The 14738-nt window shown below is 46.3% G+C and overlaps 1 protein-coding gene across 1 annotated transcript in view; it reads right to left on the bottom strand.

Moving 5' to 3' along the window:
* Positions 1-763: 763 nt before the first annotated feature.
* snx29 (sorting nexin 29) overlaps positions 764-14738 on the bottom strand; it is a 100559-nt gene continuing 86584 nt past the window's right edge. Inside the window, exons 20-21 of the mRNA XM_079756275.1 lie at positions 8244-8383; positions 764-3590 (exon numbers count right to left, since the gene is read on the bottom strand). Of these exons, the coding sequence (XP_079612401.1) occupies positions 3464-3590; positions 8244-8383 (267 nt within the window). The 3' untranslated portion in view covers positions 764-3463. The remainder of the gene's footprint in view (positions 3591-8243; positions 8384-14738) is intronic.

Raw genomic sequence — 14738 nt, 5'->3', positions numbered from 1 at the left:
CAGCCATCCAGATCCTGAATGGGCTCATCACCAATTTGCTGGTCAACAGACAATGAGCAGCTCTCCAAATGCTATTCTCCAAATCTTGCTTTTCTCCTCCTCTTCCAGCGATCTGGTGCCATAAGTATCCTTCTGGAATGTAAGCCGTTGTGTTCTCCTCCCAACGCCGGGCTGGGTATGAATAGAGGCTTAGGGCCAGATTAGCGACGCAGCAAACGTTAAACAACCGTTCGACAAGCTAAACAGATGTACCGGGAGATTCAGACGCCGAGTGAGAAGATGGCCAAATCTGCCAGTTATTCCCAGTTGCCACAATCATCATCATCATAATCATCCATTTGACCAATCTTCCATTTTCCCGGCGACACACACACACACACACACACAAATAACATACAATGGGTTGAGGCGTTCATTGATCCATGCTAATACATCGGCACATTTTCACACGTGTACACGAACATATGAGCATCTTCATGCCTTTGCATGCATGAGGGCTCCCATTATGAACATGTGAACTCACATACACGCACACACACACACACACACACACACACACACCACGACACGCATACACACAACATCATGGTGGCTTTTGTACTTCAGGTAAAGGACACACGCTGTGTGTGTATATATAGGATATATATATATGTATATATATATATATTTATATATATATATATATATATATACATAAACATATATATATATATATATATATACACACATATAAAGAAGGAGCCATTTGTTGTATAAGGGACTGTACATCTTTATTGTTCAAACACTCAACACTGTGACGGCAACCGACATGATAGGGGAGTCATTGGAGTACATGAGCACAGTAATGCAATGTGAACACTTTGGCTACATTTCAACGCATGAAGTCTCTTCCTCGGCCTCTCCAGGTGAGCCTTCGTTTGCTGGAGAGGATTGAGTGAAACCGGGACATTAGGTTGTGTTTGAGGCGAGTTTGTGATATGTATATGAAGCGACAAAACATTCCCAGATGGGAGACCCACAGCGTGGTCCATATGGCGTCTTCCCCTCTTGGTCGTACGAGTGATTTGAAATATAAAAAAGGTCGTTAGATTCGTGGCAGCGCTAATATGTAAGGATATGTCCCCAGCATTTCCAAGCGTATCGTCCCACTCCCAGCAGTCTATGCTACGGACACCATTTTGTTCAATGTCCATAGCCGAAGAAGAACTAGCTTGAATGCTAATGCTAAAAATAGCAGGAGGCAGGTTGTGTTCACCTTATCTAGATGTTCTTGGCATTTTCTGCACCTAATATCACTGTAATAGTAAATGTAATAGCTATAATATAGGCTACATTTTGGTACAAACAGAAGTTCTGACATTCTAGCGATCCTAAAGTTATATCGACAGTCCATTGAAAAGTGATTATACTCTTTTTTTTGTAAATGTGCCAATATCAGTTCTATACAAGAAATCCTCTGAATAAGGAACAAGCAGTCAATCAACAAGGACAATAATAAAAAACATAACAATAGAGGCATCAATGTTGCATTACAATACATAATTCATAAAATAAAGAAAAAAATCCACAAATGCGTTTAATCTGCAACACTTTGATGACTCATCTGAAAAAGTCTGCGCCCGATTTCTCTGTTTGCTCTGCCATTGTAATTAGCTTTGATAGTGTGTGTCCAGCACATGGCACAATGGGGTGCCGTGGGGGTGTATAAATACTGTGTGCGATGTAGAATATCTGCCGTGGATTGGTGAATTATTTAAATGTCATTTGTCAAAGCGAGCTGACCCAAAACAACGCCCCGACAAACAACGCACGTGTAATTACCTCTTCCTCTTTACCACTGCGATTAAAACAACAGCATTCCATTTTTTCTCAGCCACCCCCCCCATCAAAAACACAATAAAATAAAAAGCTTTTTCAAAAGGCACTCCTCCTCGCACAAAGACCTCCCTGTTTGGTTTTAACACATTACCCAAACTACTACGACTTGACGGAGGCATCAATATGCATGAGCTTCTGTCTCAGAAGAATACCCGATGCACCATTAACCTCATCATGTTCCCTAACAAGCAACCCCGGCTTCTTTCAAGTGTCGAGTGGTTCGTTCACCACATCGTCCCGCTCACAAACATCCCAACAACAGTTTTTAGTTAAGCCTTTTAGAAATGCTGTGTTGTTCTTGGCCAGGGGCGGATTAACTCGAAACATCTATAGATGAACTCTAACATCTGTACTTCAACTAACATCTGTAGAGGAACTTCAACATCTGTAGATGAACTTTCACATCTGTAGATGAACTAACATCTGTAAAGGAACTTCAACATCTGTAGATGAACTTTCACATCTGTAGAGGAACTAACATCTGTAGAGGAACTAACATCTGTAGATGGACTAAAATCTGTAGACAAACTCTAACATCTGATGATGAACTCTATCATCTGTAGATGAACTAACATCTGTAGATGGACTCCAACATCTGTAGATGAACTCTAACATCTGTAGATGGACTCCAACATCTGTAGATGAACTCCAACATCTGTAGATGGACTCCAACATCTGTTGTTGAACTCTAACATCTGTAGATTAACTCTTACATCTGTAGATGACCTCTAACATCTGTTGCTCTGTGTGTGTTTAGTTTGGTAGTGGAGTTTGGGTTGTTAGGGGCGTGCGGTGTAGCAAAATAAACCAGATTCAACTTGTTGGAAAATACAATGGATTGAGACCTGCCCAACTGTCTGAAGCCTTTACGTTAACAAGGACGCTAGTGGTTGGCTGATGAAAACCTAATGGCACCTTAATGATCCTATTTGGACAAACACAAAGCAAACAAACAAACACATTTACTAAAAGAAGATTTCTCTTGAGGAGCACCTGTTGACCGTCCATCAACTGGTTCCCACCTGGTTCCCCCTTCAGTCATCCACAGAAGATATCCACACTCGATGTCTACAGTCACTGTAGGCACCGTCAGCCTGTGATACAGTTGTACTACAAAACCAAAAAAAAGCAGCACTGACATCTAATAATCGTTGTAAAAAATTCAGTCCAACCTCAGAGAAGTCAGTGTTCAGCCAGGGCAGTCTCTGTCTCTGTCCTCTGGCCTCTCACTGAGGTGAGAACAGGTCTTAGTGCTACTGTAGGGCCGGTGAGCAACCCAAGAAAACAGTTCTCTAGATATTCTTCCCATGATGACCTACAACTACTCCGGTCGCCCTTGTGCTGTGACCTTCAACCTCAATGTCATCCATCTTGAATGACCGTTGATCATCAGACTCCAGTTATCCCCAGCGATAAAAAACCCTAACGTTTACCTCCACAAACGGTCCAGGTTTTACCACAGCAACACCGTCCTCTGACAACCAAGACCAAAAAATAGGGAGTTCCTGGATCTCGGCCAATCAGGTGCCAATCCAGTCAAATAGAACAGGTCTGGTTTTCATTGGTTTGGTTCTGTGTCGCGGGGTTAGAGGTCGCCGCTCTGGGGCTCCGGCCGGGCGTCCTGGTTGCGACTGCGGCCCAGTCTGGGGAAGCGCGATGAGGGTTTGGAGCGCACCGTCTTGGCCCCTCCGTCTGTGGTCTGGGGCGTGTCCCTGGAAGGCAGAACAACATGACTTAAGTTTGGTTTTTTTGTTGGGGGAAATCCTACTGAAACTTTTCTGTGTCTTCGCCCTGGAACAACTCATGCATTGTTCATCGGCAGCGCGTTAAATATCCAAGTGCTACGAGTTACACACGGAAACACAAAAAGGCTATTAATGTTTCATGGGGTTTGCCAGCTGAAGCCACCTTTTGTCTTTTACTTAAAAACCACCCACTTGAGTGTGGATTATGCGTTTTTGTGTTCAATTCAATAACCCCATATTGTGTTGAACAGCCCAAAACAAAACCCATAATAAATGCACGGCACAGTCTACAGAGTGACGTTCAAGCACTCACACTTGTCTGCTCCTAAACCCAGTGCCGGGGACACACTCTTTCCTGGGCACACACGGCTGTATCATCTTCATAAACAACGTTTTCCCAGCGGCTTACCGTGAACAGAAATGTCCTTTATCTCATCCGAAAGAGCCACAATCTCCACCGAACCACCGGTGAGCCCAGAGAGCGCCCGGTTTTATCAGGACACTGGGAGGCTTTGGTCGGTCACCCACTGAATCAAATTACAGACATTTGCGATCAAACTCGGATCATTTCCTTTCTTTTTTCGTCGCCCCACTCGTGAAACTCTGGAGGGAATGGCGGCCTAGATGCACCCTGCCCTCGAAACTGAGGACGGATGGGACGGATGGATGAATGAACAGCGGCTCTTGTCAGACAAGTGGGAAAAAAGGAAGTCATAATGCTTCCCGGGTCACAGGGGCTTCCCGAAGACGCGTTCCCACTCCCTGAATTGCAATTGCTGGTGCCTTTGCCCCCCCCCCCCCCCCCCCCTCCCCGTCATGGAGAGCAAAATTAAAGATCGTCTCTCTGCTGAAACACAGGCTGTTGCTTTGTATTTCCTGCTCTGATTAGTGCTACAAAGTGAACAGTCAGAGGCAACCCGGTCCCTCCTGTTGTGAAACAACAACAACCATGATGCTGTGCCCCCACTGACCGAGCTGTCGATAGGCCGGTCTGGGACCAATTGCATGCTTGATCGGCTGGTGATTGGTTGGAGGTTGGAAGCACCTCTTGCCAAACCAACGTTATAAAAGGCCGGCTTATAGGGAGTGTTGTCAAGGAAGTGGAGCTGGAAGCTGTAAACGATGGACATTGACGTGCCCCGGAATCGATGGCCAAAGTAAGGGCGACAATCAATGAAAGAAACGTGGTCTGGATGGTTTGTGGAAGGCCTCATCATCACTCAATGCTGTTGGTTGTCCAGGTTCAGTGGAAACAATCAATTTCGCAAAGAGCAGTACAAACACACAAATGCTTATCGTCACCCTCTCACTTATTGTGAGAAATGCATGAGAGTTGGATACGCAGGAGGGGGTTACTGCGCGTGGGCCTGTGTGTGTGTGTGTGTGTGTGTGTGTGTGTGTGTGTGTGTGTGCGTAAAACTCCCTACTTGGATGTCAACCCTGACAGCCACTAACAGTGTTTCAGTAACGCCATAGTAAACATCAGCATTAAGTGGCACCACCACTGGGGTTGAGGCTAAAAGGACTGGAAAAGTACATGTTATAATCGTGTGCAAATTGCATTGCCCAAATCGCTGACAACACAACACAAAGGAGCCAGTATGTGAGGGACTGAAAGCACCTGGGGGGGGGGGGGAGAGAGAGAGAGGTCAGCAGCAGTACCCAATCAGAAACTCACGACGATCGGGATTCAGGCCCACGATTGGCCAACACGGAACGTCAGCGAATCAGCCCATCAACACTTCAAAGGGCACGGGGAAGCTGTGAGGACAAGCTGCCACCAGACTGAAGTGTTCAATTCAAACTGAGCGACGGCTTGTTTGTGTTCAATTAATTAGGCGTGAAGACATAGACGCGTTCCAAACAGCATCAGCAGCAGCCAGGCTGTCCTGTGTCTGGGCTGCGGGGTGACTTGTTGGGGGGTCATAGTTCTGATGCGGCCAAACGTTAGCGGCTTGACCACCAGCTCTTCATCACCCTCAACCATCCAGACGCCACACCACGACAAACGAGTGACCGAGTGACCGTTGACCCAACTGTTACTGGAAGGAATACAGCCGTGTGTGCAGGAACACACACACGTACTCATGGATGCACACGCACACTCCCAGACCCACAGGACCACACATTCACACATGCAAAAGCACACAAACAAACAAACACTCGTGCATGTGAACACATACACATACACACACACACACACACACACACTCATGGCTGCACACAAACACACACTCACGCATGCAAAAACACACACAAAAACACACTCATGCATGCAACACACACACATACACAGGACCACACACACACTGCATATATGCTCATTGAAATCTACTTGTTAAATGATTTATTAGCTTGTCTGTTCAAATGTTTGTCTAATATTAACTGCTCCGCAAACATTGTCCAGATCACTACATGGCTTTCGTCGTGTTCACCAAATAGGAAAATTAAATGATACATTTGTAGTGTGATGACTAGACCATGTAAGTCTAAGATGGGGGTGTTCCATTTCAAATGACAATTCTACGGGCGATTCTACATTAAATTTTATTCTAGATCTTAATTCTATATTACATTTGAACCGTACCATATATTTGAAAGAGTAGCCAATTGCTTTGGAATGAAGAGAATAATGTTTGATGCATGATTTAAAAAGAACATATCTTTTTTGATTATAAATCACTGCGGGCAAAGGTTCCTGGGGAGCCAGCCAACAGAACTGACTCCATTATCCTCCCGGCCGGCCCTGCCATCGGCCTCTATACTACGCCTATTATCATACCTGGCATGAGATGTGACGTTACTTACTAAAAGGCAAGCTCGGAGAGGAGCTATAGTACGGATGGAGGATAGCAAGCGTTTGCATTCCAGTTTGTGCTTTTGTGTATATTCGTATTTCCCCCCAACTCTGTACACAGTGAGACACACACACACACACGCATGCACGCGCACGTGCACACACACACACACACACACACACGACAGAGAAGACAATGCAAGACAATTATGTGGAAAAGTTTGTATTTCTTTGTGTATCTTAAGACTTTCTCCTTCTGTCGATCATCCCTATTATGTTGTCTTTTCGCTTTTTTAAGAGAGAAAAGCAAAGCTTTGAATCCTCAAGCTTAAAATTCTCCTCTAAATGAGGCACAGAAAACATCTTTACCTCACGCGTCTTTATCTACACCAATCGACTAATCTCCTCGGGCCACAAACCCTCCATCAATTCCCCATCAAACCTCTCCCGGGCAACCCTCCACCCCACCCTGATTGGCTAGGGGGCGTGCCAATCAGGCAAAAGCCCAATCATTAGACTGCATGGCTGGAGGCATAGGACTCTCAACGTGCAAACACCATTGGCAGAGAATGAGCCAGAACAAGGTGGAAAAAAACAAAAAGATAAACAATAATAATAACACCAGCTTGGCTGCAATCAGAGCAGAGATGAATAAAACATAGATTAAAGTAAAGGAACCAGAACTCCAGCTGGATAATGCCGTGAACATATTTTCCCCCAAGGATGAGGGTACTTAAATGGCATAAATAAACATACACAAAGACTTATTGATGAACTCATCAAAGTCTGTAAATCACATATAGTGTATTTAAAGTTGAGAATATTCATCCCTTCCTCGCATACCTTTAATAACCCCAGTGTGCGTTTGAAAGCACATTTATCCCCGCGATGTAATGACTCATCTCGATACCTCCGGGTACACAGAACTTTTCAGGGCACAATTATCTGCGGTCTCGTTTTAGTCGACTGCAGAAATTCTGAGTTACATATCCCTCCCCCCTCCCCTTCACTCCCCCTTTTCTCATATTGCATATTTGCCTTTGGTGTGCGAGGAATAAAACTATGACTATTGATATAAGCGCATCAGGGCGAGAGCTCGCACGGCTTCACAGCGCATTCTGTTGACTGCCTTGTGATATCGGCTGGGTCTTCAGAGCCTCCGCACTGCTTTATGAAGGTTTTCCGCGTTCGTCTGTCATCCCGGCGTGCTGAATAACCATTAAAAAAGACCTATAAAGGAAGACATGTGTGAGTGTGCTCAGACATTGTTGAAAAGCAAAACTGGAGGAGAGAGATAGGTTCCTTTTTCGGTGTTGAATGTGATTTCTTCTTCTCTACTGGTTCTTTGGTTATTTCCTAAGAGAAACCGTTTGAAAGAGGAAGAGAACTAAAGGGAAGCTGAAATAGGGGATGGGCACAGCATCTCCATCTGTGACGCTACACCAGAACACTACGGTCCCCCGTTCCCCAGCCCTCCTTATTAACACCTCTATTCTGGCTCAAGGTCACCAAGACCCCGATACCCATCACCGGTCACCAGGAACCCCTTCCACACACACACACACACACACACACACACACACACACACACACACACACACACACACACACACACACACACAGACAAAAGATTAAAATATGGAGAAATAGACTGAGCCCAATGTTTACACCCACTACACCATTTATGAGAACTGTGAATGAGTGATTGAGTGAGTGAGTGAGTGAGTGTCTGTGCGTGTGCGTGCGTGTGCGTGTGTGTGTCTGTGCGTGTGTGTGTGTGTGTGTGTGTGTGTGTGTGTGTGTGTGTGTGTGTGTGCACGTACAGACAGAAGGGCAGCAGGGACAGCAGCGTCTCCTTGGTGGGCCGGGTGGTGAACTCAGGCAGGGTCTGGATCAGCTTGTTCATCACCGTGCGCAGGTAGCCCTGCAGCTGCTTTCTTCGCTCCTCCACAAACCTGGCATCCTGCCGAGAGAGAGAGAGACAGAGACAGAGAGAGAGAGAGACAGGGACATAGAGACAGAGAGAGAGAGAGACATAGAGAGACAGAGACAGAGAGAGAGACAGAGAGAGACATAGAGAGAGAGAGAGACACAAAGATAGAGACAGAGAGAGAGAGAGAGAGACATAGAAAGAGAGAGAGAGACAGAGAGAGACAGAGAGAGAGACAGAGACAGAGAGAGAGACAGAGACAGAGAGAGAGAGAGACAGAGAGAGAGAGAGAGACTGATTTATATATAATGTTTTCTGACAGATTTCCTTATCTACGATAACTACTACATATGTCAAGGTTACTTTATGTAAATAAAATAAAAATATATATACATAAATATACATACATACATTAACATATATACAGAACAAACATGAAAAAAAATCGACCAAGTGATCATTAAAAATCTGTTCTCCTTCAACAACAGAGCAAAGTGGTCCCCTGTTAAGCACAAATAAACCAGTATTAAAGAACGAGAGAGAGAGACAGCGAATGTGGAGAAAAATAACATAATGCTCGTAAGAAAAATGACGCATTGGCGAACAGGAGAGATTGAGTTCAAAGCCTTAAACTGATTAGCTGGAGCTAAGTGGACTCTTGCTCGCCCACCGGCTTCCCTATCAGCTGTTATCATGTTACCACCCGCTACGCCCTTTGAACCTTTGCTTGTGGGCTAAAAAAACACACACACTTCCTTGACATTACAACTTGGCATTTGATACAAAATGCAAATTGACACCAGAATGACATCAGTGGTGCGAAACAATAGAACCAGTGTTGGAGATGGAGAAGCTTACATCTGAGGCTAATGGCAGCCTGGACAGGTGGAGTACAGTATATTCAGGGTACATTGGCAAGCTTACGGGGTACTTCGATAGCCTGGTTTAAGACAGATGATGCGCGTGTGCGCACACACACACACACACACACACACACACACACACACACACACACACACACACACACACACACACACACACTTCTGAACAATCTTTTCTGTTTTGTTGTTTCCTCTGTTCTTTTATATTTGCTGTGTTACCCTAAACCCCCCCCAAAAAAGTAAATAGACGAGTGAGCACGGCTGATCCCTAGAAGGGGGTCGAGGGATCAGCACGACCGCAGGAACGTTTAGATCTCCCCCACTGTTCATCAACTATCCTTTTCCAATTTCACTTTCACTTTCTCTCCAGTTCTTTCCCCCAGGGAAGAGAAGAAAAGGAAGGTCACGGACACAGACAACCCCGTCCAGCCCTCTGAGGGAGAGGGATCTGAAAAACCAGAGCGGAGCAGACCTCAGCAGGACCGCTGCGTCCTAAAGCGCGTGTCCGGCCCCGGCTGACACAACAAACGCTGGGCAGAGGTGCTGGGCCGCTTCCCTCGGCGCCCGCGGTGGGCTCAGAACCCAGCGGAACGGCGCGCTCGAAACAAACCACACACGGCCTCCCTTGTCCTACTTTCTTTCATCGCTTTATGCGCCGCGGCGATGGGCTGCTGGTCCTCTCTGTTGTCCGGCCGCCAGAGCGGACGTCAGTGTTCGGGCAGAAGACATCTCTGTGGTTTCGGGTTTCTTCTCTTCCCGAGGAGAAGGGGAGAAACGGACGGCGTGTATGAATGGGGGGAGCTTCTGTGTAAGAGCAGGTACCCGGTAGGGCTTTGAACGTACTGTGTGTGAGTCCATTAGAAAGACAGGAACAGGGCACAGACAGGAGCTGTATGGGACAGTGGATGGAGCTCTCAAGCAGTAATATAAAGGGAAATGCAGGGCTGAATACAGCAAGCCAAGATGCTCTGATGGACTTTTTTTGTGATTCATAAGAAAAGAGTTGAGATTTTAACTACCTACAAAAGTTCATACTTTGAAGAAGTCATGAATGATGCATAACAATGTTAAAATTACTGTTGCTGCAGGCACTAGGATTCATCTGAATACCTTGTAAATGACAGCTACACACAGGTACAGCCCAGGAACATAACACTTAGGTATTGAATCTCATTCTTTATTTTCTCTCTAGCCCCCCCCCCCGCCCATAACAAGCATAATTAAAATCCGAACCTCGTCTTCAAATAAGACGGGGAAAAGTTAAGCTTGTGATGATAACCAAAAAGCTGTCCTTGAATCAACCTGTTTTTTTTTAGGAAAGTAAAGTATACATAATCATATTAATATGTCAGACAGATGACGCATCATAGTTTCAGATTAAGTTAATTCAGTATTTAAATGAAACACATGCTGCTTGTCAAAGCTTTCACTGTTGATCTTTTTGGGTGCATTAAAACAGCCCACCTGTTTATTCCCTTGTGGACGATGTAAATGACTAAATTAGGTTAATATTAAAATACTCTCTTACTTATTCACTCTTATTTACTCATATTTTTCTGTCAATTAAAAAGAATGAAAATGTATTTCTCTTTTTTGTTGTATTCTTGCTAGATTTTCTATTTGCTTTCTTCCACAGCTGTTACAAAGCCAATTAAGGTGAAAATACAAATTTTGTTCGCCAGCCCACGGAATATGAAGAAATTTGAGTCGACCTGACCGAAAAACAATTCAACTAGACCGAATAAACCAACCAAAAAACCTCTCTTCCTACCAGTGTAAGAAGAGACGCCAAAAACAATAACCAAAAAGCTGTCCTTGATTCAGCATTTTTTTTTTAGGAGGAGGGATTGGGGTCAAGTAAAACAAAAATGATTAACTATGGACAGAAAAGAGATAGACAGAGAGAGAGAGACCGAACCAGACAGAGAGACAGAGGGATAGGGATAGAAAGAAAGACGAGGATAGAGGGAGAAAGAGCATAAAATTGGACTAGATGGTCAGGGGCTGATTCCCTCAATAGTCCATACGTATGTATGTTGCGTAAAATGAAGCAAGGAATACCCAGGGGTTGACTGGACGGCTGTGTTGTGCGGTGAGGTGAGGTGTGTCTCAGATAAGGACGTGCACGTCAGCACCTGTTCCAACATACTCCACACACACCCCTCCCGCCATCACTCTCTCTCTATTTCGCTCTCTCTCTCTTTCTCCCCAGCCCTCTCCCTTCCCCCTCCTTTGCCTCATCCAATTTTCATGGATTTCAAGAGGCCAATAATTTGCATGGACATCTTGACAGAGAGAGAGAGAGAGAGAGAGAGAGAGAGAGAGAAAAAGAGAGAGTGATGGCTAGAGAGAAGGAATAGGACAGCAAGGGAGAGAGACAGAGCAAAAGAGAGAGAGAGAGAGCGATAGCGTTAGAGAGAGAGAGAGAGAGAGAGAGAGAGAGAGAGAAAGAGAGAGTGATGGCTACAGAGAAGGAATAGGACAGCAAGGGAGAGAGACAGAGCAAAAGAGAGAGAGAGAGAGAGAGAGAGAGAAAGAGGGGAAGATAGAGAGAGAGAGAGAGAGAGAGAGAGCAGGAGCCGGAGGCAGACGAGTGTCACCTCTCGTTCGCCCACGGGTGCGATCTGCCGGCTCATATTACTCCACACGTGCCTCAACTCCCCTGGTTGCACCTCCCTCCTGTCTGAGCGCGTCTCTGCCCCCACACAGTGAACCGCCACACTGGTCATCCTATGTGACAGACATATAGTCTCATGGAACAATGACACACATACAGAGGGTCATGTTACTGGAACCGACACGCATGACTGGAGAAGACACACACACACACAAAAAAATATCCATAGACATATATATATATATAGGTATGTTTGTGTGTGCATATACACACACGTCACTTAAATTAGTGTTCATCCTCATCTGCAGCTCACTGTTAAGGATGGAAGCAAGGTGGAGGTTTGCTCCAACCTCCCTGTGAATGCCACCGATGCCACCTTCTATCCTGTGCACTAACCCACTTGATGGCTAACTGCCTGCATCCAGGGCTCCCTTGTAAAAGAGATTTCAATATCTCAATGGCACCTTCACCTGGTTAAATAAAGAAAATTAAAATAAAAAATAAAATAAATCCTCGTTCCGGCAATCTGCATGCAAGTGCACTCTGCCCGTCTCCCTCTGGCTCGGAGTCTCTCTCACACATTGTTGCTCCAAGAAATGCACAGTGCTTTTTCAGGATCACATGCGTCTGCATGCATAGGCAGACGCACATGCAATGTTATTTGTGCACGTACACACCCACACCCACACACACACACAAACCCTAACATGAACACGCAAAACAAAATGACAAACAGACACACACACACACTCCCTCTCTCACACGACACACACTCTCACACTCTGGCTGGCAGAGAGGTGATAAGGGTGGCGTGTGGAGCTGAGGGAGGGAGATACGCTGCAGGTAGGCCTATGGAACCGAGCGTCACGGCCTCGGCGGAGACGGTGGATTCTCACAGGCCATGTCACTCAGTGGCGGGAACCATCACTCCACGTCGCGCGCTTCTTGGGGGGCTGCATGTCGCGTCCCAGCCTGTCGCCCGACAACAGGAGTTTGGGTCAGGATGACCACAGAGGAAGTTTCACAACCCGGTGAGGAGGGTCCGTTTGTGTCGGATTACACAGAGGTCCTCTCTTGTGATTCTGCAGCGTCTCATTACAAGAAGCTGTGGACTGGAAAACGGTGGGGATTCTCATCGCTTTCCCAACCGCCATCACCATCATCCCGGATACCCGGCGGAAACAACGTCATCGCTCGGGCGAGTCAATCGCCATGACGACGGCAGACAAAAGACAATCTATTCCCTCACATGCTCCATCCGAACCAGGCCTGAGAAGTCCAAAAACAGCGACAGGCTGCGGTCACACTCGAACATAAGGGGCGCGCCTGAGGGAGGGTGGGATCGAACAGGGGGAAGAGAGAGAGAAGTCCAACGACTGGCTGCCGCTAGTTTCATGGCCCATTAGAGGCCTTGTTCAGACACACCAGAGAAAGAGAGACTGTGAGGAGAGGAGGACAGAGCGTAGGGGAGGAGAGGAGGAGAGAGGGGGAGGAGAGGAGGAGAGAGGGGGAGAGAATAGCGGATCAAAGGGGACAATAGGGGAAGGGAGAGAAGTGGAAGGAGTGGAGGGGGAGAGGGGAGGAGAGGAGAAGAGGAGAGAGGAGAGGACCATAGGGGAGAACAGGGCGAAGGATGGGGAGTAGTGGAGGAGATGAGTGGAGACCGACGGAGTGGAGAGGAGGAGAAGACAAAGTAAGGATAGGAACCTGCTGGGGAGAGAGTGAGGGCTGTTTGAAGATAAAATAAATGAGAAAATTGAATAAAAAGGAAAAGCGTTAAAGAAATAGTTTTTCCAAGGAAACAGAATTTCAAAGTGTCCTTTGACCACTTCAGTCGATCTTCAGCGCAGGTACTGATGGACGCGCACGCAGCACACGCACAGACACACACACATGCACATGACGACTACCGTGGCTGTGTGCAAACATCTCCACATGGATGTGGTCACACACACACACACACACACACACACACACACACACACACATTCACCTAAACACACACCGCAGGCCGTGACATGAATAAAACATCACAGGGCGAATCCGAAATGCTCATACAAGACATCCACAGTGTGTCTTTGTCATGATTAAAAGTGTCAAACATGCATATTGCATCGTGTGTGAACACAACATACTAAGATGTCGTTTAATGATTCACTTTGTAGTTTCCGGATGAATATGTAATGACAGCCCAGGCGCTGCGTGCTACCTGAAGGTAGCAGGGTCTAATGGTTGTTGTACAAGTGGCACCCGCCAAGCAATGAAACTGTGCATTGTGGGAATTCTTCCATAATTTACCTGTAATCGGCATGTGCGAACGCTCACGCTACAACGTTGAACGATGTTTGGTTGTTGTCAGCTCACTCGCGTAATTGCCGTGACCTGATTGGCTTTAGGCCGGGGAAAGAGAGGCGAGGATGCTTGAGGCGTCATGGAACAGTTTTCTTCTGGAGAACCTGAGTCATCTAACTTCTCTCTCCCTCTCTCCCTCCCTCCAACTCTCCCTCTCTCTCTCTCAGCATGCATTCTTCTTCTTCTCCTCCTCTCTGATTCCCTTCAGAAAGAAACTACAGGGCCTCAAACGAAAATAAAATGGTTTCCGTTTGAAGCCAAGCACGGGGGGAAGGGGATTTGATGGAGGACAAAGGAGTGAGACCCAGGGCTGATGGAGCCAGTGAGCAAGGGAGCGAGGGGCGAAGAAAAAAAACAAAGAGAGGTGGAGAGGAAGAGGAGATCTGAAGAGGAGTGGACATTTTTTGGAACTGTGCCTTGAGCAACCGAGCCAACTGAAGGTGTGCCCTCTGGATTGAGCTGGAGCTCTAAGCCAATGCCCTTTAAGATGGGAGGCCAGGTGGCTAGGGGAAACACAGAGGCCCAAGAGCAAGGCCTC

This window comes from Pollachius pollachius, assembly GCF_949987615.1.
Source record: "Pollachius pollachius genome assembly, chromosome: 19".
Lineage (NCBI taxonomy): Eukaryota > Metazoa > Chordata > Actinopteri > Gadiformes > Gadidae > Pollachius > Pollachius pollachius.
The sequence above is the reverse complement of the archived record's forward strand: the minus strand, read 5'-3'. Positions and strand labels throughout refer to the sequence as shown.